Source organism: Candoia aspera, chromosome 2 (genome assembly GCF_035149785.1).
Source record: "Candoia aspera isolate rCanAsp1 chromosome 2, rCanAsp1.hap2, whole genome shotgun sequence".
NCBI classification, from domain to species: Eukaryota; Metazoa; Chordata; class Lepidosauria; order Squamata; family Boidae; genus Candoia; species Candoia aspera.
In genome coordinates, this window is record NC_086154.1 from 204,874,829 (window position 1) to 204,899,019 (window position 24,191).

Here is a 24,191-nt window from a genome sequence, read left to right on the forward strand (position 1 = left end):
AACAAGACCTGGAGCTGACTGTAGTTCAGATCACGAACTTCTTCTTGCACAATTTAGGATCAGACTAAAGAGATTAGGGAAGACCCACAGATCAGCTAGATATGAGCTCACTAATATTCCTAAGGAATATGCAGTGGAGGTGAAGAATAGATTTAAGAGACTGGACTTAGTAGATAGGGTCCCGGAAGAACTCTGGACAGAAGTTCGAAACATTGTTCAGGAGGCGGCAACAAAATACATCCCAAAGAAAGAGAAAACCAAGAAGGCAAAATGGCTGTCTGCTGAGACACTAGAAGTAGCCCAAGAAAGAAGGAAAGCAAAAGGCAATAGCGATAGGGGGAGATATGCCCAATTAAATGCAAAATTCCAGAGATTAGCCAGAAGAGATAAGGAATTATTTTTAAACAAGCAATGTGTGGAAGTGGAAGAAGACAATAGAATAGGAAGGACAAGAGACCTCTTCCAGAAAATTAGAAACATTGGAGGTAAATTCCAGGCAAAAATGGGTATGATCAAAAACAAAGATGGCAAGGACCTAACTGAAGAAGAAGAGATCAGAAAAGGTGGCAAGAATATACAGAAGACCTGTATAGGAAGGATAACAATATCGGGGATAGCTTTGTTGGTGTGGTCAGTGAGCTAGAGCCAGACACCCTGAAGAGTGAGGTTGAATGGGCCTTAAGAAGCATTGCTAATAACAAGGCAGCAGGAGATGACGGCATCCCAGCTGAACTGTTCAAAATCTTGCGAGATGATGCTGTCAAGGTAATGCATGCTATATGCCAGCAAATTTGGAAAACACAAGAATGGCCATCAGATTGGAAAAAATCAACTTATATCCCCATACCAAAAAAGGGGAACACTAAAGAATGTTCAAACTATCGAACAGTGGCACTCATTTCACATGCCAGTAAGATAATGCTCAAGATCCTGCAAGGTAGACTTCAGCAAATCATGGAGCAAGAATTGCCAGATGTACAAGCTGGGTTTCGAAAAGGCAGAGGAACTAGGGACCAAATTGCCAATATCCACTGGATAATGGAAAAAGCCAGGGAATTTCAGAAAAAACATCTATTTCTGTTTTATTGACTATTCTAAAGCCTTTGACTGTGTGGACCATAACAAATTGTGGCAAGTTCTTAGTGGTATGGGGATACCAAGTCATCTTGTATGCCTCCTGAAGAATCTGTATAACAACCAAGTAGCAACAGTAAGAGCAGACCACGGAACAACGGACTGGTTTAAGATTGGGAAAGGAGTACGGCAGGGCTGTATACTCTCACCCTACCTATTCAACATGTACGCAGAACACATCATGCGACATGCTGGGCTCGAGGAATCCAAGGCTGGAGTTAAAATTACTGGAAGAAACATTAATGATCTCAGATATGCAGATGATACCACTTTGATGGCTGAAAACGAAGAGGAACTGAGGAGCCTTATGATGAAGGTGAAAGAAGAAAGTGCAAAAGCTGTCTTGCAGCTAAACCTCAAAAAAAACAAGATTATGGCAACCAGCTTGATCGATAACTGGCAACTAGAGGGAGAAAATGTAGAAACAGTGAAAGACTTTGTATTTCTAGGTGCGAAGATTACTGCAGATGCTGACTGCAGTCAGGAAATCAGAAGACGCTTAATCCTTGGGAGAAGAGCAATGACAAATCTTGATAAAATAGTCAAGAGCAGAGACCTCACACTGACAACAAAGGTCCACATAGTTAAAGCAATGGTGTTCCCCGTAGTAACATATGGCTGCGAGAGCTGGACCATAAGGAAGGCTGAGAGAAGGAAGATCAATGCTTTTGAACTGTGGTGTTGGAAGAAAATTCTGAGAGTGCCTTGGACTGCAAGAAGATCAAACCAGTCCATACTCCAGGAAATAAAGCCAGACTGCTCACTTGAGGGAACGGTACTAAAGGCAAAACTGAAATACTTTGACCACATAATGAGAAGACAGGATACCCTGGAGAAGGTGCTGATGCTAGGGAGAGTGGAAGGCAAAAGGAAGAGGGGCTGACCAAGGGCAAGGTGGATGGATGATATTCTAGAGGTGACGGACTTGTCCCTGGGGGAGCTGGGGGTGTTGACGACTGACAGGAAGCTCTGGCGTGGCCTGGTCCATGAAGTCACAAAGAGTCGGAAGCAACTAAATGAATAAACAACAGCATGGATATGTGGGCATATCTATAATACCAAAAATTATTCAGAAGAAGTGGTCTTGACCTCATGTGATTATAGCACCTTTCTGCTTTTTTGTTGTTGTTTATTCATTCAGTTGCTTCTGAATATATCAGTGCCAGCATTCAATGTGGAGGTCTACACTCTTAAGCCAATTAGTTCAATGGGTCTTAAGTGTGCTTACCTCTGCTTTGGATAACAGCCCAATGGTTCAGAAGAAAACACTGTAAAACATTTAAACTGAATTGCTTTAAAAATAGATCTCTTGGAAGGAAAAGACTGAAAGGAAGAAAAAAAAAGGACAATCCCCCCCCCCCATTCAAAACTCATGTCAAGTATGCAAGTTTAACTTCCAGTTTAGAAAGTCACAGCAGAACAGCTGAAAACTACCAACAATGGGATTGGTTACAATATCTAATTCACTGTTACATAAAATGCATCTATGTATTAATAGCTAAGGAATGCATGTTATTTAAAGAGGCTTCCCATAGCAAACACCAAGACTGAACATACGCCGTTTAATAGATTTCAAATCCATTTTGCGTGTTCTTTGAATGCAACAGTTTGTTTGTTTCTTTTTTTCTGTTGAGAACTTGGTTTAGCAAATAAGTCAGACTGTCATATTATTTATTCTTATTAAACTAGATCGGAAAGGCAAATCAGAAGAAATACTCCTTTTGATTTTCATTGATTGTATTTTGCATGCTGATCTCATTTTTCAGGACAGTTTCAGCACTATCCTCATTTTCTGATCCCTTCACCTCTTTTTTTTTATATATACTTTTCTTTTTATAAATCCATACAGCAATGGCAGCAATGCAAAGTGGAATGAATATCACAACAGCGATCACACCTGGGGAGAGAAAAGAAAATAATGAAGTATACTTTATATTACATCAATTAAAAAATCAGAATAATTGTAATGATTTTTTGGCCTTTTATACTAGAGAAAGTGTTGAACCTCCTAGCATCATACACTGAAAAAGGTTCCATGTCAAAGCACAGATCTAATTTTGAGGCCACATTAACAGACATAATTTTTTTAGCTTATTTCATTGTACATTTGATGAACAGCAGGAGGTAGTTACATAAAAGAAATCTATTATAGATTTCCTTTATTGTAAAATACTGATATCCATCAAAATGAAATCCATAGCCACCTACTGTTCTCTGTTAAAAAGAAATGATTAAAACTATGTATTTGGGAACGTTGAGTAAATATCAGCATCATTTAGAGAAGCTGCCAAAAATATTTATTCCACATTTGGGTAAGTTATGTTGGAACTAAAATCCATTTAAATAACAGATTTATAGGGGAAGTTGCACAGGAATACATTATAATATGGAAATTGCAGGAAAATATGTATAAAAACGTATGACAGAAACTGGTCCAGATTTTCTGTACATTTTTTATATTTTTTATTTATTACATTTATAAAGCTGCCCATCTCACTACTGTGACATAGCTAAAATTTTATGAATTAACTTTTATAATGCCCATTAACTCCTTATATTTTTGTATTATATAATATACTGGTGGTCTAAAATTGATTGTTTCTTTGTTCTTGCTGTTCTTAAATTATAAATACATGGACAAACTTTTGTTACCTCAGGACCTACTGATCTGTGTGTGTGCGTTTGTGTGTCTGTCTGCATGTGTATATGTGTGTGTGTTGGAAGCAAACACCATGCTATAATGAGAACAAACAAGTTATCAGTTAATGTTGGAATCATCAATATGTGGACATTGATGAGAGTACAGCTGGAGTACAATTACTTTGTTTATTGTTTGATTGGACATTTGTGTAGTTGTACCCCAGCTTATATTAGAAGGGATAACAGGGCACGTTAGGCTGTAGCTTTATGAGCATCAGTCTGGTGATAAAAGGTCTGGGCACAGTAGAATCTTCATTAGCAGATCTCGCTTAGGGTTAATAACATCTTATAGTAGCTACAAGCAAAATGCTTTTCACTAGCACAGTATCTGTCATTCTAGAAAAGTATCATATAACCCACTAACCTTACCATAATAGCATCTGGCACTGATATAATGTTATAAAGTACTGTCACCAACATAATCCAGTAATACTCCATGAGTTATTACCTTCTCTCTAAAAGAGTCTTCATGATCTGATTTTGTCTTTTTTCCCCTGGTGCATATTTCTTGAAATATGCTGACTTGGCCTATTAATACGGTACTTACTCCCTAAAAAATGCTAGCAATAGATAATATGAATAACTTATTTACAGATCACATATAGTTTGACTCTATTCTTCAGGTGACTTTCTTCTACAATTGAATCTTCTAGGAATGGAAACATCCTGTGTCCCCTGAACTTATTGTTTTTCTCTTTTTCTAATTGGAAATTTAAGGTTGTAAACTTGTTTAAATAAAGCTTTCTCAACTTCTATTTTGAGTATTTGCCTTGCTGAAATTGGGCAGAGGTACTGGATGAATCAGTGTAATGCCTGAACCCCAGAAATTCACTCCTAGGCTGGATCTAGACTTGAGGCAATTGAAGCTGCCCAAAATATGCCACCAAAAGCCTTAAGGGTTTTAGCCAAATATAAAGAGAGGAGAATAAGGTTGCAGTCAATTATCTCACCTACTGTAGACCAGTTAACCATCTTTCACACAGTGGAGGGTAAAGTTCTCAAAGAAGTACCCCTCCCTGCACACATGGGGTTTTACATTGCATACACTGGTTTTGAAACTAGGCCCTTAATTCTAACAGACCCGACACTATTATTTCATTCTAGTTTATGGTAGTGCAGCAACAAAATTGCAGCAACAAATATTTGAAAAATAACAACTGGATAAGTTAGGCACATAAATGTTAATTATCCTAGCCTCTGTATCCTTCTGCTACTGCTAAACATTACAGTATTTTACACAAAACACTTTATAGTTATTTATATGTGTTTATGTGTGTGTGTTAGGGCTGTGCACACTTTGCAAATGATTCTGAAAATGTGCTTTATACTTCATGTGAGCATAACACTTCTCTACTATTCATTAAAGCAGCCTAGGGGGAAAAATGTAGCTGCTTTAAAGAATCAGCTCATTAAAGGTACAGCTTGATTTCACAAAAATTTATACTCAGTGCACAGAGGTGTTTAACAAGGGAAAATCCATGTTAGGTTTAAGGACAAAAGGAACTGAAATTAGAGTACATAGTATTATAATGCTTCTATATAAATGTGTGTGATGTTATTTTGTAAATGCTATGCTCTTTCTTCTTGCCCATCTGTCTGAGATGGATGATTATGTATAATACCATGTCTTTCCCATACATATATAGCAAATATATCTTATATTGAGACCAGACTTGCCCTGAAAATTTGGCAAAGTGCTGGATAATGTGTGTAGAATTACATAAAATTCTGGAAATTACAAATTAGGCCATTTTATGAAAAAATGAAGATGTTAGTGTTGAAAATGAATTATAGTTATAAAAATGAATTAAATAATGGAGGGCTGGAATATGAGGCTGTACAAAGTACTGCCATCAGAAGTGTCTGCATACACGCATACAGATAACCAGGGACAGCCTTAGTAGCAGCCACATGAACTTTTCAAAAGATGCAGTGGCTTTAATGCTTTGAGGAGAGGTGCTTCACTCATGCTAATGTGCTTTGCAAAGTACTTCCTTCAATTGCTTTTCACTGACCTATCAAAATGTAAAGGTTAACAGATAAGGAGGACTTGTTTATTTATTTATTTTGGAAGAAAGCAAGGGCATCTGGTGGGATAAGGATACATTGTATATATATATAAAAATCTCTCTCCCATAATAATGAATTTGTAGATTATTTTACACACACACACACACACAGTGGCAGATTCAGGGCAGAAGAAAGTACTTTGCTGAATACTTGAACAGAATTACTAGCATTACTGAACACAGAAGACTGATGGTAAGTGCACAGGATTGCATTGTTAGCTATGATATTTGCTGTCTCCTGAGCTAAACTGAAACTTGGTGTTGAGAAGCACAGTTGTTTTTAAAACCAATAAATTATTATCGTTATTCATTAAATGTGTGTGCTGCCAAATGTTTCGACTCACAACAGCTGACAACATAACATATGATGAAATGTCCACAATAGAGGACCATAACTGTTAACCCCCATAACTCTGTAATCCAATAGAATCACCTAACAAAACCTGACACAATACAAAAGAATAAATAAGTAATAATAAAAACTGATTCCAGGTGGTACACCATGATTCCCTGAAGGCTCTCCAGAAGAGTTCAAGCTTCACTGCTTTATGGAAGGCCATCGCTGAGAAGGCTAGCTTGATTTCTAGAAGCAAGCTGTTCCACAGAATTGGTGCCATGATTGAAAAACAACATTTTCTGGCTTCAGTTCACTTCACTTTGTGGAATTAGGGTAGCAGAAGCAGCTTCTCTTAGGAAGATTATCCTGGACAGGACATCTCTATTTGGAGTCAGCAGTAAAGGTGCCAAGCCATTGAGGGCTTTATAGATACAAACTAGCCCTTGAATCGCACTAGGAAACATTGCAAACAATGCAAGGTAATATGGTTATACCATCCAGCACCAGTCAGCAAGTAGGTTATGCATTTTGAACAAACTATAGTTTTCAAGTCATTGTCAAATAGCTCATTGCAGAATTCTAGCCACAGGACTGTAAGGATATATGCCACGGTCACTAGTGAGATAACGGAAAAATGAAGGAACAGCTTTTTGCCATCATGTCAGGTTTATAAATTTATAAATTCTGGGTACCTTCTGTGCTGATGAGTCTTAGTCTGATAATGAGATTTTCCTCATTTTTTTGAAAAAAAATACATGGGAAAATATGTGAATATAAGATGCAAAAAGCTGATCAATTCTTGCTCAAGTTGGCTTAATAGGGATATGAATGTAGATATTAATGGGTCATCAAATGACTATAGAATGCTCATAATTTCAGCAACAGCAGCAGCGTATAGGTGAGCATAAGGTCTTGCCTTTGGCAAAATACTCTTTTCAGCTTTTCCATTTCTAAATTACTAGCTCTCAGTGAAAATGTTTTTTTTTTTTTTCAGTAACTCAGGAACAATGTTTCTCACTTATTTGTATATTTCCAATGATATTACACAAAGAAACATATTTAGAAGTTGAGATGCTATCAAGAATACTTTTTTTTTCTTTTTTGTGCTTTATATCCCTTTATCAAAACAAAAATACTACCTCCATTCTAATTGTTTTACTGGATAATGAGATGCCACCTCCATTGTGCTGTGTTTGATGATGTGTATGTGCATGTGCACAAACACAGACACACACACACACACACATCACTGATTTGCCCACTCAGTAAAGTTAGAAAGGCAGAGGAAAAGTAGGAACCAACAGAATTGATTTCAAAATCTATTTCCATATTTTAATGGTAATGCTTCCACAAAACCTTTATACTTGTGGGGTTTGAGTCTGACCTTGATTCTGAAAACAAAACTTATCTTGAGCCTAAAGGGAAAAAACAAAACTTATAGGGAAAGAGCTGGGGAATTAGAAACTAGTAGGGACCTAGCAGAGCAGGAGAATTCGGAAACGCTGCTTCGGCAGAATCCGGAGTGTGGTTTGGATTCTCCAATTAGTGTGCAAGAAAGGACAGAGGAGAAGCGTGCAAAGCAAAAGGTGGCCTGATTGGCTATGGAAGAGAAATGGCATGAAAAGGATCACATAAAAGGCACCAGCACCAAGAGCAAACAACCATTTTACTGTGCCAACAGCTTCGACAGGAGAAACTTCGCCAGGAAACGGAGCCTCACCTGTAGCCAACACAGAGTCAGTGCCAGCTCTTTCTACCAATGCAGACCTACCTCCTTTGCACCCCGATCCAGCTGAGTCCAGTCTTGCATTCAGTTCCTAGTCTCATCTTGCTGATCCAGCCAAGTCCAGCCTTGCTTCCAGGTCCAAGCCTTGACTTGTCACTCTAGCTAAGCCCACCCTTGCTTTCAGTTCTGAGCCTTGCCTTGCCAATCCAGCTAAGTCCAGCCTTGCTTCCAGGTCCAAGCCTTGACTTGTCACTCTAGCTAAGCCCACCCTTGCTTTCAGTTCTGAGCCTTGCCTTGCCAATCCAGCTAAGTCCAGTCTTGCTTCCAGTTCTGAGCCTTGCCTTGCCAATCCAGCTAAGTCCAGTCTTGCTTCCAGTTCCAAGCCTTGTCTTGTCAATACAGTCAAATCCAGCCTGGCCTCCAGTTCCAAGCCTCATCTTGTCACTCTAGCCAAGTCCAGCCTTGTCTCCACATCCCAGCCAGGTCTTGTCAATCCAGCACAGACTTGCCTAGCCTCCATCGCCAAGCCTAGCCTTGTCTCCATGCCATATCCTGCAATCAAACCTCAAGCTACCTCCTTGCCAAGCACTCTAGCCATGTCTAGTCTTACTGATTCATTGAGAGAGTTTGCCAAGTTCTGTCTTGCTGTGTTGCCACAATTTCCTACTGCTCTTGTTCTGGCAGCCTTGCCCTGTGTTTCTCCATTGCCTGGGTGGACTTGATTGAATTATATAGCCTATTAATAAGGACTCTTTTCCATTGTAAATAGTTGGTTGTTAATAAAGATCTTCCTTTTATAATTCTGCCTGGCTGTTTCATAGTCTGAACAGGACAATACTGTACACATAGAAGAAGCATTCAACCCTTAAGCTTCATTTCTAGTTATGGCTACTGATGGCTGTGAGAGCAGAAGGCAGGATCTTGAAATCCAGTTGAATTTCACAGCACATATGTCATTCTTAAGTTTACAACATTTCAGAAATCAACCTGTAGCACCATTTTGGCTTAGTTTGATGGTTTTGTCAACTCTCTTAAGGATTTCAGTGGCAAATAGGCATTTTGGGAATTAATAAACCGCTGAAAATGCACATGCTCCAAATGCAAGCATAGGTTTCATATAACTCCTATAGAAAAGATGAACAAAATCTTCTGAAGCAAGAAACAACAAAGGCATAATGTTCCACTACTTCCTGAAGATTTGTGAAACTGATCTTTGTTTCTCTTGAAGCATGCTCCATTGGTAGTAGTATATGTCAATTGTCAGAGGGATATATAATTTCTTACATTTTTGAAAATATAAATATCCCATATTCTGTATAGGTAAAATTTGTCCTTTATCCAAATTGAAATATGTATTTAAAAATCTGGGTAAAAATTACTCTTTTTTGGCATTTTCTTTTTTTTTTTCTAAAAAAAGAGACATTATTGATACTTGTTAAACATATTAATATGGAGAACCAAACCTTCTTCCACAAAATTGGCAAAAGGGAATAAATGGGATGTTTTTAAGCCATATGTTTCTAACTAGAATAAAAATGGAAAAACAAATGTTTTCAGACCCTGTCAGTATGCCTTGGCAAATCTCCTGTGCTCAGACCTTCAACAATTATAACAGGGTTGTTGTTGTTTTTTGCTCCTTTCCCATCACATGAGAAGTTTGACAAGGACTTGGAGCTTAGCACAAAGGGGACTTCACCTACTTTACTTTTGTGTATTTCTAGTATTATATCTTAGTATGAATTAGCAATACATTTTAAAATATTTGTTTATTTCTGTTATAAGAAATGTTTTGATTAGCTAACTGATATTTAAATGTTGTTATGTCTTGTAAATGGTGCTATCTTGAAGTGTTGCTGTATAATATAACTCTTCTGATCCTGTTTTGAACTGCCTTCATCATGGTTTAACATGGAAAATCAGTGTCTAAATAAAATGATTTTAAAAAAGCATTTTAAAAGCATTTTAAAAAAACCTGAAAGATAGGAAAATCACGACTTGGTATTGCTTCTGAGTTAAAAAAAGGTCATGTTACAAAGTCCTAACTCCCATAGAAGTGTGTGGAATTCTGTGTGTATGTATCTACTGTATGTACACGTTTAGCAGACAGAACTTTGGGCTTGATTACAACAGCCTCATTCTCAGTAAGTTAATGATCCCAACAAGAACTCAGTCTGTTATTGATAATATAGAATTACCAGAAGGGCGATTTTTAAAAATAAGCAAACAAACATGTACATAAAAGGTTGGAGAGGATACAACACTTATAAAGCATTTCTTATCAACCCTGTGAGCCATTTGGAGATTGAGGAAAAAATGGGATCCATATTTCCACTGCAACTTGACCGCATATCTGAAGATACATAATCATTTCAGATTTGTGAATGTCCAATCTAATTCCATCAGTTTCTAAAACCTGAGTGTTATACAATGTTAAATAAACAAGTTAACAATGTGGAAGCTTATTCAGTTATCTGGGCATTCAGCTTCAGCAGCTAAGTTTAGATTTTCAAAATGGTACTACAGTGCCATTGCAATTCCTCTTACCCCCAATAATTGCAGAATCACTCTTTATTGCATTAGCTAAGGGCTCTCCTTCATCCATTGGTCCTGAATGATCTGTACCAAAACCAAAAAGAAAAATGCAGAGACAGAGAAGAGAAATTTCAAGATATCTGAATTTTAACTCACAGACCTAACAGAGGTTACTATATCCAATACTGTAGGTCAGTGTTTCTCAACCACAGGAACTTTAAGATGCATGGAGCTCAACTCCCAGAATTCCCCAGCCAGCCATGCTGGCTGGGGAATTCTGGGAGTTGAAGTCCATGCATTTTAAAGTTGTTGAGGTTGAGAAATACTGTTCTAGGTGATAGTTATAACACAGAGTTATAAATTAGGGACACACACATTAAAATATTAATACAAGGCTACTAAAAACAAGGACTGAATGATTGGTTTGGAAGTCACATGGGTATATCTGAACAACACACATGCATTTGCACAGAAGATAGGAAAAGCCAAAAAACTGGGGGTTGGTAGAATTGCCTAGTATATATGCATTTCTGGCACAAAACAAAAATGACTGACATTCTGACACATTGTCGTGTATTCTTTTCCAGACAGTCAAATTAATGAAAGCCATATGCTTGGTACCTGCAAATGAATGGGTTGTTTCACTTGATGTTGTATCAGCTCCAGTTAAAGTCCCACAGTTGGATTCCATGAAATGTCCTCTAACAACGACTGGAGCTGAGCTGGGATGGTGCAGAGCAGCCTTCAAAGGAGCAACATGATTGAACTGCACTGAAGAGAGGCATCCAATAAACCCCTGGGAGTTTGCCTTCATGGTATCTGGGTCTACATCACTATTCTCTGCTAATAAAAAGAAACAGAACACAATTAATCATTGTGAAACGTACAGAACAAAGGGACAGATGAATAATTGAATAATTAACCTTTATGCCTCAGAGTTTCTGCATGCTGTGACAGCACAGGCTTACCTATTTTATTTTTGCCTGTCTTTAACAAAAACACAAGAAATGTACTCCACACTTTAAAAAAAATAATAAGATGAGCAGAGTTTGCTTGCTGGAGTAGATATTTGAAGCTATATAGCAATTTCTTAACATAAATAAGAAATTCAGTTCATATAGTGAAATAAATTTCCCTCCCTCCCAAATACTGAATAAATAACAAACATTCATGGGAATCAGCCCCTACCATGCTGTACATTTGTACACACAGCTGTGAAAATCCTTTCAATATTCAATTCAAATGCTTTTAAATTGTACTTGTTGCAAATACTTTTTTTTAGTGCTGTGGACATTTTATTTTAACTGGTTTCTTCAATAACATGCAGTTCTCATGCACAAATAAAATAGTTTGATTAAATGTTTACTTGCATGAGTATTCTTAGCTGCCTGAAGTTCAAACTACTTTATTTTCACACTACCTTATTCTCAGTTTGAATGGTGAAAAAGTCATGTGAATAAAACTGTTCTAATACATTCTCAGATAATATTCACTGCACAAGACATAATCCTGATAAACACACATTTTCTTGCATGCTAATGCCAAACTTCATTTCATAAAAATCAAATCTGTTTCATTTTCTGTAATCTATTACAACACCATTTTTTGCAAATATTATAGTTCTTTTAAAACCAAAACCTTTTTGATGATGGTAATTACTGCTATTGTTTTATCATACACCTGTATGCTAATTTGTTTCTATCTATAGGATAATGTATGCAGAGCTCAATTTTAACATGCCAATTGAAGATTACATTATGTTGTGGCAGCATGTTGGCCAATGTCTTTATTAGAGCATTCATTGCATGATTTAATACATATCTTTGTATAACACTGGAAACCTGAAGAAAAACATTCCAAATGTGAACGAAGCAAGCAACTTTATACTGGATAGCAATTCTCAGAATTTAGTCCAACATATCTGGAGGACACTAGGTTGGGGAACACTGATTTCAACACTGTATCAATATTGATGGAATCAATATTGTATAGCAATTAGGGTTATGGATTAGGATTGGGGAAAACCAGGGTCAAGTCACTTCAGTCATAGAGCGTCAATAGGTGATTTTCTTGTCATGTCAGTCCATCTCGCCTGATAAAATTATTGTTGTGGGGATAAATTTGGCAGTGCAAGTGTGGACTCAGCCAGCAAGATTCTGGACAACATTTTTATAATCAATGCCATTATCATAGACACTTTGTCTATTTAGATATGTTCTTTCATGACTTAGTTAGCAGGTACTAGGAATTCATCTATTCAGAAGTTTAGAAAAGTTACACTGCACAAGAATAAGCAAGCTAGCTTTCTCTGCTCCAATACCATCTGCATATGTTGAAGGTGACTGACTGTAGCAGGAAGCCCATATATCTTGCAATAGGTTGTTCAACATGCCTTTCTGTAGAACTTTGGGCATGAGCTCACCAGCTCTAGATGTCTTACTCCATTGCAACTGATGCACGAAATAGATGGGACACAGCATGGGATTGCCTTTGAAGACTACAGTCCTAAGTGTAATGGCTTCATTTTATGGGATGGGTTATGGTTACTAAATTTTAATAATCCTTAAGGAGCTTTATTCTTTTCATCCCAGCCTCATCCTTGAAATGAGAGAATTGATTGAATCAAATCACTATCATACATGTGTGTGTGTGTATGTGTGTGTGTGTGCTATATGCATGTATATAATGTATGCATAATAATATGTGCTCTGTGTGTGTGTGTTTGTATACATACATACAGTACATATAAAATCAGACATGAAAATGAAAAAATTCTAGCTACATGTAAAGTGATCTGTTATCTATAAAAATAAAAATCATGGAAGTACTAATGAAATGGAATCAATGTGACTATCACTTTCAAGTAAGAATTTTTTAGCGTTATCAGTTTTGGATGCAATTTAGGAATGTTGGTACAAATACTGCATATGTATAAAAAAACTAGAAGAAGAAAAAATTAAGTCCAAAAAGTTAACCAATAATGGCAGGCACAGTCTGTCTTTTGTAAACGTAAATCATGAAATGTGGAGAGAACAGCAAATTAAGACTTTAATCTGTTGGAGTCTTACAACTTTAAACTTATACTTGATCTCTGAGGTAGTTTATTTGTACATTAAGATACTCAGAAAATAAAGACACAGTCATTCTACTTGGTGACCTATATTCATAACACATTACAGAATGTTCAGCAGAACAACATATTATGAGACTTCTGTTAGATTGCCAGCTGGCAGATTCATAAAGTTGATTCCAGACATTTCTATGAAGTGTGCATTTTACATTGACTAATTTTGTTTGCATGACCTTTTACACTGTTGCTGAAATTGTTCATAACAAGCACATTTGTAGTAGTTGATATCTATCAGTACTAGCAATCTATAAATTCTTGTTACCAAGAAATATTACTTATCTGTAAATTAATGTAATTAAGAAGATGCAGATGACCTACATGATTTCTTTTGCTTTACCTTTGAGTTTCACATAGCAAACCATACAAATACAAATTTTTAAATAAAATATTATCTTTTTATTTTAAGTAGCAGTCTTCCTTTTATGAGCTACACTACTAGGAACATAAGATATGCTGCTTCTATACAGGTGACATCAATTATACCCAGTATTTTCCATTCAGATTTAATAGAAGTAAATTGTACAAGTTCCCACAGTGTCTAACAGGACAGTAAGATCTGCTAACTGGAACAGAAGGTTCTCAAAGAATGCTTAGCATTTTATTCCATTGGAGGAAAAGAGACAAGGCACTTGTTGCTGGATTAATTAGGGCCACAGCTATGAATTTTCATACTTAACAGCGAGCAAATCAATCTGAATGTGAGCTCTTTCTAAAGCAGAATCAGCCATATGTTTTCCTGGCCAAAATTAATTGAAGTCAGCACCCTATATCTGAAAGCAACATTCCAACTCTTCTGACCCACTGAGTCACGTTTCTTCTGGTGTTAAAGGAAGCCTACTCTATTCACAGTCCCCCCCCCCCCGCACATTATGTTTATAAAGAAGAGAAGAAAGGCCCAGACACAGTTCTTCAATTATCAAGGATTCTCATGACCTAGAAAAAGAATACCCTTGAATCAGATTAAGGTCTCCAGTAATCTGTTCAGGTTCACATGTTGAGTAGTCTGGCTATTCCCCTGGTCCTCCCCAGTTTTATTATGATGGCTGCTATAGACACCTGAGTGCCCTAAATGTCCATATCTGCAGAGGGGAAGATACTGTGAGTACAGGCATTGGAATCACTATTACAGACTCTCAGTAACATTAGCAGGAAATGGGGCTTATCTGGAATGCTTGCACATTAAGTGGTCTAGATAAAGGATACCGCAACAAGGCTCAGATCTCCTCTGACTCATCCAACATGTCTTTGGTGAAGTGGTTGACTCTTCTCTTCTCTTTTCTTTCCTTTTCTTTTCATTGGGGGAATTCTGCCAGCTTCTACTTCTAACCGGAATAACAGAAAGGAAGCAATAATGATGGTATTTCCTTGTCCTATGCCAAGGGTGGACATGTGTGACAGAAATCAAGTGCAAAGGGGAATCAGCAGAGGCAGACTCCTATCTATCAGTGGAAACCACATGTTCTCAAAGGCTCGTATATGGAAAAGGAAATGACTTGTGTTCGCTTTCCTGACATGGCTTGAAGGAGCAAAGAAACCATCAACTGAGAGCTGTCGTAACTGCCACCTGGATAGAACACCTGGACAGCATTGTTGCCATAGCTGAAAAACACATTGAAATCTGGAAAGTGATTTATTGAGCACAGGACACAAACCACTTAAGCCCAAGGATCACTGTAATTTTAAGCTGCTTCTGTTGTAGATCTGGCTATTGTGATGTAATTCCTTCTCCATTTAAAGGATCCTCTAGCAGAACCCAGATTCCCATTTATCCACTTGTTTAAATCCACCCTAGGTTCTTGAGTGGGTAACAGAAATAAACTTTGAATTATTTATTTGTGACTCTAAATGATGTTCAGCATTAAACATGACACAAGCAGAAAACACAGTAATGGCAATAAAAAACAATATATATTACTATACTGATGAAGAAACGACCATATATAACCAAATAATGAAACACTAATATCAGTATGAGGTCACAAATTGCTCCATAGCCTGGTGAAAGAACCATTTTTAAGGGTTAAATGACAACAGGGTCATGGTTATGTGGATTTTGGATGGGGGCACTTTTCCACAGGACAGGGGTGGCCACAAAGAATTCACACCAAGTTTATATGATGTTTGTCAGGCATGCTTTGGGTACTCTGAAGAAAGCATTATGTCACTTAGTACTAGAGGAATATCACTATATTTGCTCAACCACCACTTTACTATGCACCACTTACATGCATACACATCCTTAGTCATACACTCTTGCCTTGCTGTGTTGAGCACCAGCAATGCCTGATCAAAAAAGTTCCACTCCTACTTGTTTGAATGTGATACTGTTTATAAAAAGGTGAACGTATCAAAATAAAAATGAAAGTTTCAGACAATAAAATCATTGAAAGCAAGTAAGCAGATGGGATCAGAAAGGTGCATAAAATAACTAAAGATTTACTTATTGAATACAGATGTCTTCTTTCCATCTAACAGCGACAGGCAAGGCAAATGTTTTTGTTTGTTTGTTTTACAAAACTAGATCCCCAGTCTCTGAAAACTGCTGAAAAATCAGGCACATTGATCTTTAAATGGGAAAGCAGCCCACAGAAATTGCCTGGATTAATTTCTGTCACTCCTCTCTGCTTCAGGAAGAAGTTTATTCAGAACTTCAGAAGCAGCTTTTCAAAGGAGTAAATAAAGAGATAGGGATGGAGAAATCACCTTCTGCCTGCACATCCTACCCAATGGATCTCTAGATCCAAGCCAATATTTTATATACTTTTTGAAAAAGAAAAACAGGAGATTTGACATCAAGAAGAGAAGAAGAAAGAGTTTTAAAATCATTTTTTATTTCCTCATTCCAAATCAATAGCATAAAAACAATCAAATTATCCAATCCTATTTTCATAATATTAGTTTTATTGTCTGATTTTACAAGTCAGATGAGATTTGGCTAAATTGACTTCTTTGATCAGAGAAAAAAACAATATCTACATTTATTGCTGACTGGAAACCTCTTATAGACTTTTTGTGTAAAACAGAAAAAAAATGAACTTATGATTTATGGTTTTGATGATTAGACAGGATAGATTACAGAAAGAAGAGAGTTATGTTGTAACCAGAGAATAAGAGGTAAATTTATAATTGTTCTGCAAACTGATATAAAGAAGATCAGAACCTACTTCTTTATATCTTTTTTCTTTCTTTTTTCTATTTTTACTTTTTCCCCTTTCATTTTTAGCTTTCTCTTTGATTTCTTTCTTTCTCTCTTTTCTTTTTCTTACTTTATATGAGTTTCTATTAGTTTTTACCTTCCTTTGCAAAAAAGTGTGTGTGTGTGTGTGTATACATACACACACACACACACAAATGCACATACACACACACAAGTCAGCTGAGGTTTTATTTGTTGTTCATATTTGAAGGTGTTATGCTGAAATGTATTAAGTGTTGGAGCACATATTAAGAAATTAACTGGCATTATTATTATTATTATTATTATTATTATTATTATTATTATACTTTTATCCTGCCCCCCCCATTTTTTTCCTAATATTTGGTCAACTCAAGGCAGCAAACATACCTAATATTCCTGTAGGTATAGCCACACATACATTTAATACAGCAAGTATTAATGTTAGACACCAGGTTTATTTTTTCTTAAATGTTTACATTCTTTTGTAGTATACATATTATCTTCCTGCCATCAAACAGTGAAGATTCTTGATTGTTTGGGATCAATAGGATAGTACCCCCTAGGGTGCCATAACTGTGATTTCATTACTTTATGTGTCTTTCAGTATCACACATCTCTTGATCACTGTCCATAGCATACTCCAGTTGGAAAGATAACTTCTCTGACTTTATCCATTCAAGCAGTGTTTTTCAACCTTGCTGGCTGGGGAATTCTGGGAGTTGAAGTCCACAAATCTTAAGTTACTGAGGTTAAAAGACTGCACTAGAGCATACTGTTCAAAAGGAAAGGATTCTTGCAGTTGGAGCAACCCATTCATTGTCTTTACCTATAATTTGAGTGTGATTTAGCTTTTTCTTTGTTAGAGTGTACTAAAAATGCCATGTTTCATTATGTCTGATTGCAAAATGGAAAAGATAAGTATGAAATTATTTTTAATGGAATCCACTTGCTCATCTCGCTAGAAGCACTTACCAGTGATTATATATGCACTTTGACAAGAATGAAGCTTCCACCTTGATTGTCACTCTCTGCCTAATCAAATGCGAAAAAGAAATGTTTCTCAACAAGATTAGGGTTATTATTTTATATATATCTATATATATCTGATCACATTTTATCTTTTGCATTATACTTACCAAGGATCTTGCCAAGAATGAGAGACTTGATTGCATTGAACTGAATATCTGAAGACAGAAAGAATTTCATCCTTTCATCCTGGTTAACCTTCAGTATTGTCCAAGGAAACATAAAAAGTAACATAATGGAAGAAAATGTAATCGGAATGTGGTATGAAGAAACATAAAATTGTGGAAGGGAAAAGAGAAATAGAAAAAGGAAAGAAAAGCCTGTTACTGATGTCATAACATTTAAGAGAAGAAAGCCATAATAGTATGTCATTCATTAACATGAAGGTGATAGTTTCATACACAACTTTTCATTTATCTTTCTAACATCTTTTTTAAATAATCCATTTTGGTAACTTCTTTTTTATGCATTTTTAACTTCAGTATAATTGACAAGGCTTCCTTTCCAGATATAAAACTCTTACTTATCTGAGAATGAACGTTGCATTCAAAATAAATATTATGAAAAAGCCCCCGTGCCATTACACAAATTGTTTGTCATCGAAAGATGGTGACAGCACATATCTACCTTACACCATTTCCTTACCAAATATATTGTTATTGTGACTAGAGTCTGCTCAGTGCTACCACATTCACATATGATTTATGCAAGTGAAACTTCCACTCCTCTTAGCAATCGTGTATTGAGGTAGGCATAAATATATTTCCAAGTAACTTTTCATTAGTCCCAGCAGAAAAGCATACTGCACTAACGTAAATAGAACTAATCAATGATAATACATTTTCAAAATCAATTATAAGCTACCTATTTTTAAAATAAAAGTTGTGTTTTACCCCAGTTCTATTAAAGGGTTAATAAAGCCATAGGCTGCCCTGTGTAGATGCTGTTTTACCCTAATCTATGATCCAACTGGTATAATTGGTTTTAATTCAGTGCTCAGGAAAAGCCAGCATTCCATTTTCTAGAATACTTTGGAATATAGCAGCCACATAGCTGAATCTTAATACATCTTAATCTATCCCCACCCCAACCCGCCCGCCTTCAAGTCAGGTTGTATGACTCCTGGCAACTGCTTGGACTAGACCCTGCAGTCTTCTTGGCAAACTACTTTTTCAGAAGTAGTTTGTCATTGCCTCCTTCCTAGGTCTGAAAGAGTGACTGGCCCAAGGTCACCCACTTGGCTTTGTACCTAAGGCAGGACTAGAACTCATAGTCTCCTGGTTTCTAGCCTGATGCCTTAACCACTGCACCAAACTGACTCTATCAGTTTCCTTATTTTTATTTAAATGTTATATTGCACTCTTTAGTGCAATTAGACTCTTTAGAACAAATCACAAAATGATTTGCATATGAAAATAGAATAATAAAGAACAAACACTAATAAGCAATACAATTGAACATTAAAGAAATTAAATCAAACAAGTAACAAGATCCTAAATTGTACAATATATAATTGTACATATCTATAAAAGGTCATAGTATATCTTTAAACCATCTCTAAAAAGTTCTTAAGGCCTTGATAAGGAGAGATGACTTTAAGCAATTGAAAAGATTGCAGATTTGCTTCCACCCATTAAATTGCACATTTGCAAATGCTTGGTAAGAGTTGACATTACATGGTTATTTGTAAGTAAGCTGAGATGATACTGTAAGTAAATATGAAAAATATCTCTTAGACAAGATTCTCCAATTCATGCAGAAGCACATACTATATAAATTCATTTTATTAAATCTATACATCTATTTAATTATCTTTAATGCTTGTCCTCTTTAAAGCATCCCCTTCCTTCCTTCTGGCATTACCTCCACAAATAGTTTTTCTTCTTCTCTAATAATCTTCACATGATGAAGCTGCCCATCAGCCATACTTTTGAAATCAGTGTTGAAGATATCAGGATCTCGGTGACTATCTAGTTTATATCTGATCTGTAAACTTCCTAAGGGAACAGGAGAAATCATACATTAGTTTCATGACTGACCTATACAAAAAATAGCTACATGATATTTCCAGTTTTCAGGATAGCATTTGAAAAAAAAAAGATTTTCTGAAAATAACTGTTTAAATATCAGCTAGATAACCACCCTTGGAGGAAAATCTGAGAGTGCCTTGGACTGCAAGAAGATCAAACCAGTCCATACTCCAGGAAATAAAGCCAGACTGCTCACTTGAAGGAACGATATTAAAGGCAAAACTGAAATATTTTGGCCACATAATGAGAAGACAGGACATCCTGGAGAAGGTGCTGATGCTAGGGAGAGTGGAAGGCAAAAGGAAGAGGGGCCGACCAAGGGCAAGAAGGATGGATGATATTCTAGAGGTGATGGACTCATCCCTGGGGGAGCTGGGGGTGTTGACGACCGACAGGAAGCTCTGGCGTGGGCTGGTCCATGAAGTCACAAAGAGTCGGAAGTGACTAAATGAATAAACAACAACAGATAACCACCCGGAGTCCCTCTTTTGAGGGAGATGGGTGGTGATGAAATTTGATAAATAAAAATAATAATAATAAAATAGATAATAGTTGGAAAATAGCTGAGCGAAAAAGATCTAACACAAGGAAACAGCTTCATTTATTTCATGTAAGAAAGTAAAGTATGAATGACAGCTGGAAAATTTACTATTTTATGATGCAGCCACTCAGTTTAAAAGCATTTTACTGGTAAAATCTCCATTAATCATTTTCTATTGCATTCATGCAGTTATTTAAGGACTGTAGCCAATACACTACCATTCATATTTAACATGCAGTACCCACCATTACATGTTTTAATATTACAACTGTTCATACATTGTACATTAAACATTTATTGCCTTTGATAAATGACCACAGCAATTCTTCAAAGAATATAAAACAAAAACAGCAGTTACATGCAGGTAGTCTGTAATATTAACATGTTGGTTCTAATTCTTTTATTATTTCTAGAAAAAAAATCATTTAAAAAACACTGCATTTTTCTTTCTAAACAAAATTAGTAGTTAACAATATGGACATTCTTATAGGAATGGATGACCCCTATTAAAATTGGCCCACCATTTACATTAGGATGATTTATTTATCCCCCCCCCCAACAAAAATAAAGCTCTAGAAGGGTAACATTATGATCACAGTAGTGAAGCCAACTATCTCCCAGAGAAGCTATAAAGTTAAACAGGGTAATTGCTAAGGTAGGATGTTAATTAATGGTAGCTTTGCTATACATTTTAAGAGTACATACCATTTTTGGCAAGAATAATGGAAAGATACTCCTTGTAGAATGAGTTTACATAAAGAAGCAAACTTGGAATCCGTGTTGTTCGAAAGTTCAGTGTGATCATTTCTCTGGTTAGCGTCATATCAGGATGGAAAGAAGCTGCATGTGAACTGGAGTTCTTGGCAACATTGTAGGATTCTTGAAAGTTGTATATTACTGATGAACCAGCTCCAAAATATGCAGATACCTCTGAAACAATATGCATTTTTGTTTTTTTTTAATATAAACCTGAAATAAAGTATGCCACTCATTATATTAATGTTCCCGAAAGAAAGAAATAAAATAATCAATATTATTTAAGAACTGAAATAAGAATTTAAAGAACACACAGTATTTAAGAACTTTAACAATGATTGTCAGTATGTTATGGAGCAAGAAAATAAGGTTCCAGATTGTAAATAGATTAGTTAAGTGAACTGTTTCCCCCTTGTACAGATGTTTTAGTAGAACACAGACCATAGAGTGACAGATACGTTTTCACGTTCTCTCATTCCAAAATAATTAGTCTGATTACTTTAGTTTAACTTCTTTTACGATAATTATCTATACAAAATTAGTTGCATTGCTACAACGTTAATTCTGCGGGCTTATATATGGAAACATATTTTCAAAAAGCGTACATTGCACATCACCTTTTAAGACACATAAAAAATTATCTAACACAACTGACTGCCACTTTCACAGTTCCTGATGCTTAAATGTTCTTCAGTATCTAAAGAAATAACTCTTTTAAAACATCAAGATAACATGGCCTGCTTTCCAAAATATTATTTATTTACAAAACAATCCTGTTTGTTTAGACAGAGAGATCTGAAGCTTGAGCTTCTGAGAATAATAGCCATTCTTGCAGGACAAAAGTGTGGGAAACAGTATTTATCTGAATAATATCCAGTATTATTCTTTATTAAATTCTCTATCTTTCAACATAAACATAAATATATAAACTATATATTGGTTTGGCAGCATTTCAGAAAGTAGGCAGGCTTTGAACCTACACGTTGGTAAGAACCACTACTGGAGCCTTTCAAGGAAGGTGAGAGAATACTATTAACAAATCCAATCTCAGAGGGGGAGACCTGTATGATCCCCAAGTGGACATCTTTTAAAAACATAATATATAGACATTGATTTCCTTTGGTATTGTATACAAAATAAATTCACAATTTATGCTTGCCTTTCTTACAGAATGGCCCTGTGTATGCAGAAAAAGTGCAATCACAAGAAAATCCATTGTATTTCTCTTTGCATTTTCCTCCATTTTGACATAAGTTACCATAGCTGCTACAATGTCCAGAACAACCTGGCTTTACACCAGGGGTTATTTTGGCTCTTTCTTCCAAATCAAGGGCTTCTCCATTTAACTGTAAAAAACGAATACACCCCAAAAATCCTTTCTGTCTTGATGCTTTCCCTCCTGCAATGAATAGAAACCCATATAAACTTTAAGAACTGCAGTAACTGCATGCAAACACACCTGGAAATATTTCTAAGTCACAAAATATGTATGAACATTGACATTTTTTTGTCTTATGAATAATTGCAATATGTTATTTATAACAAGCAAGATTCTTATACAGCAGCAGATAGCAAGGAAAACATGTACTTACATTGTCTCAGAATAACAGAAGTTATAAATACTAGCAACAAAAAAAGGATAACTTTTTATTTATTATTGTTCTGGATTTTTGACTATAGCCTATATGTGTATTAATATTTTGATAAAAACATAAATTATCACACACCTGCATTTAACAAAGCATTAAGAAAATGGGAGTGGGTGGGCATAGAAACAAACAAATAATATTTCTGAAAGGAAAAGAACACAATGGGCAATATTTAATGGTATCCATGTTCATTCAATGGAAGTTTGACTCTCATTACTGTGTCCTGACCTTCCTATATTTTCCAGAAAACAGTTTCACAAAATCCCCCAGTCCTTCGGGACATACTCAATAAATAAATAATACAGATCAGTAACATCTTCAGTATTTTACAGTAACTATCAAAAAGAAAATAAACATTTTTGTTCCAATCTAAAAAAAACACTGAGAAAATTATGAAGCATGCATAAAAATAAAATGGAATGGAATGGAAAATGCAAATAAGCAATATTGTTATCTAAGAATTGGTAATTCAAGATAGAATAGAAAGGAGTAGAAGAAATTGATGTATGTGAACATTACTGATGGTGGCAAAAAAGATGGGTGGGCCTAATAATGAAAGTAAAAAATAACTGACATTTTTCAAGTTAAGACCACCTCCCCAAATTTTATCAGGACAGCTGCTCTGACATCAGCCTCTTCATTTTCCAATCTTCATTTCCCTGCCTCTTCATAAACATGCTAAGTAGTAAATTGTGGGGTGAAAAAAGCTAGGAAAAACTACAGCCTATTATATTTTTTTGACTATGCAGAGAAAGTTCTTGCCATGCATGGATTTACACAAGCTCTTTAAAGCCATCATCATGACACCTGGTTGACCCATGAGAATCATGATGGATTTTTTAATTCATTCTACCGGCACAGTTTCACCTTAGTATTCATTCTCTCTCCTGCTTGCTTTACAAAAGTTCTTTGAGGCCATTGAGGCTCCAATGAGCTACAAGAAAACAAATATGTGTGCTATTCTGGGTCTTCCAGGAAACAGCAATTTCAAAACCCAGTCTCAGGAAGCAGGCTACAAGAGGTGGAAGGTAAGACAATAAATAAATAAGTAAAGAAATCTTTCCACCTAGTGCGACAAGGTCAGGAAAAGTTTAATTACTAATTTAAGAGTTGCTGAAAGCTAAACACTGTGCTCCAAACAATCCTCTAGGACCGGGGAAAGATTAGCAGCAGGAAGTTACTGATTTTTTTTTAAAAAAAAGCTGTTTCAAACATACATGAACAAGATGTGAACCTGTGAATAACCATTAGATTAATGTTTGTTTCCATTCAGATATATTAGCAGATAATTAATACATTTTAATGCATAGCCACAAATATATGCCATAATTGTAGGTTGTAAATATTACATAACTTTTCTATTTGTTTTCCTATTGCTCTTAT

General features: G+C 35.9%; 1 protein-coding gene across 1 annotated transcript in view; it reads right to left on the reverse strand.

The window, feature by feature from the left end:
• Positions 1–2,581: 2,581 nt before the first annotated feature.
• The window catches only part of CNTNAP4 (contactin associated protein family member 4), a 267,774-nt gene continuing 246,164 nt past the window's right edge, over positions 2,582–24,191 (reverse strand). The window contains exons 18-24 of the mRNA XM_063295227.1: positions 22,319–22,558; positions 21,109–21,333; positions 19,696–19,829; positions 17,943–18,030; positions 11,120–11,341; positions 10,511–10,582; positions 2,582–3,031 (exon numbers count right to left, since the gene is read on the reverse strand). Of these exons, the coding sequence (XP_063151297.1) occupies positions 2,838–3,031; positions 10,511–10,582; positions 11,120–11,341; positions 17,943–18,030; positions 19,696–19,829; positions 21,109–21,333; positions 22,319–22,558 (1,175 nt within the window). The 3' untranslated portion in view covers positions 2,582–2,837. The remainder of the gene's footprint in view (positions 3,032–10,510; positions 10,583–11,119; positions 11,342–17,942; positions 18,031–19,695; positions 19,830–21,108; positions 21,334–22,318; positions 22,559–24,191) is intronic.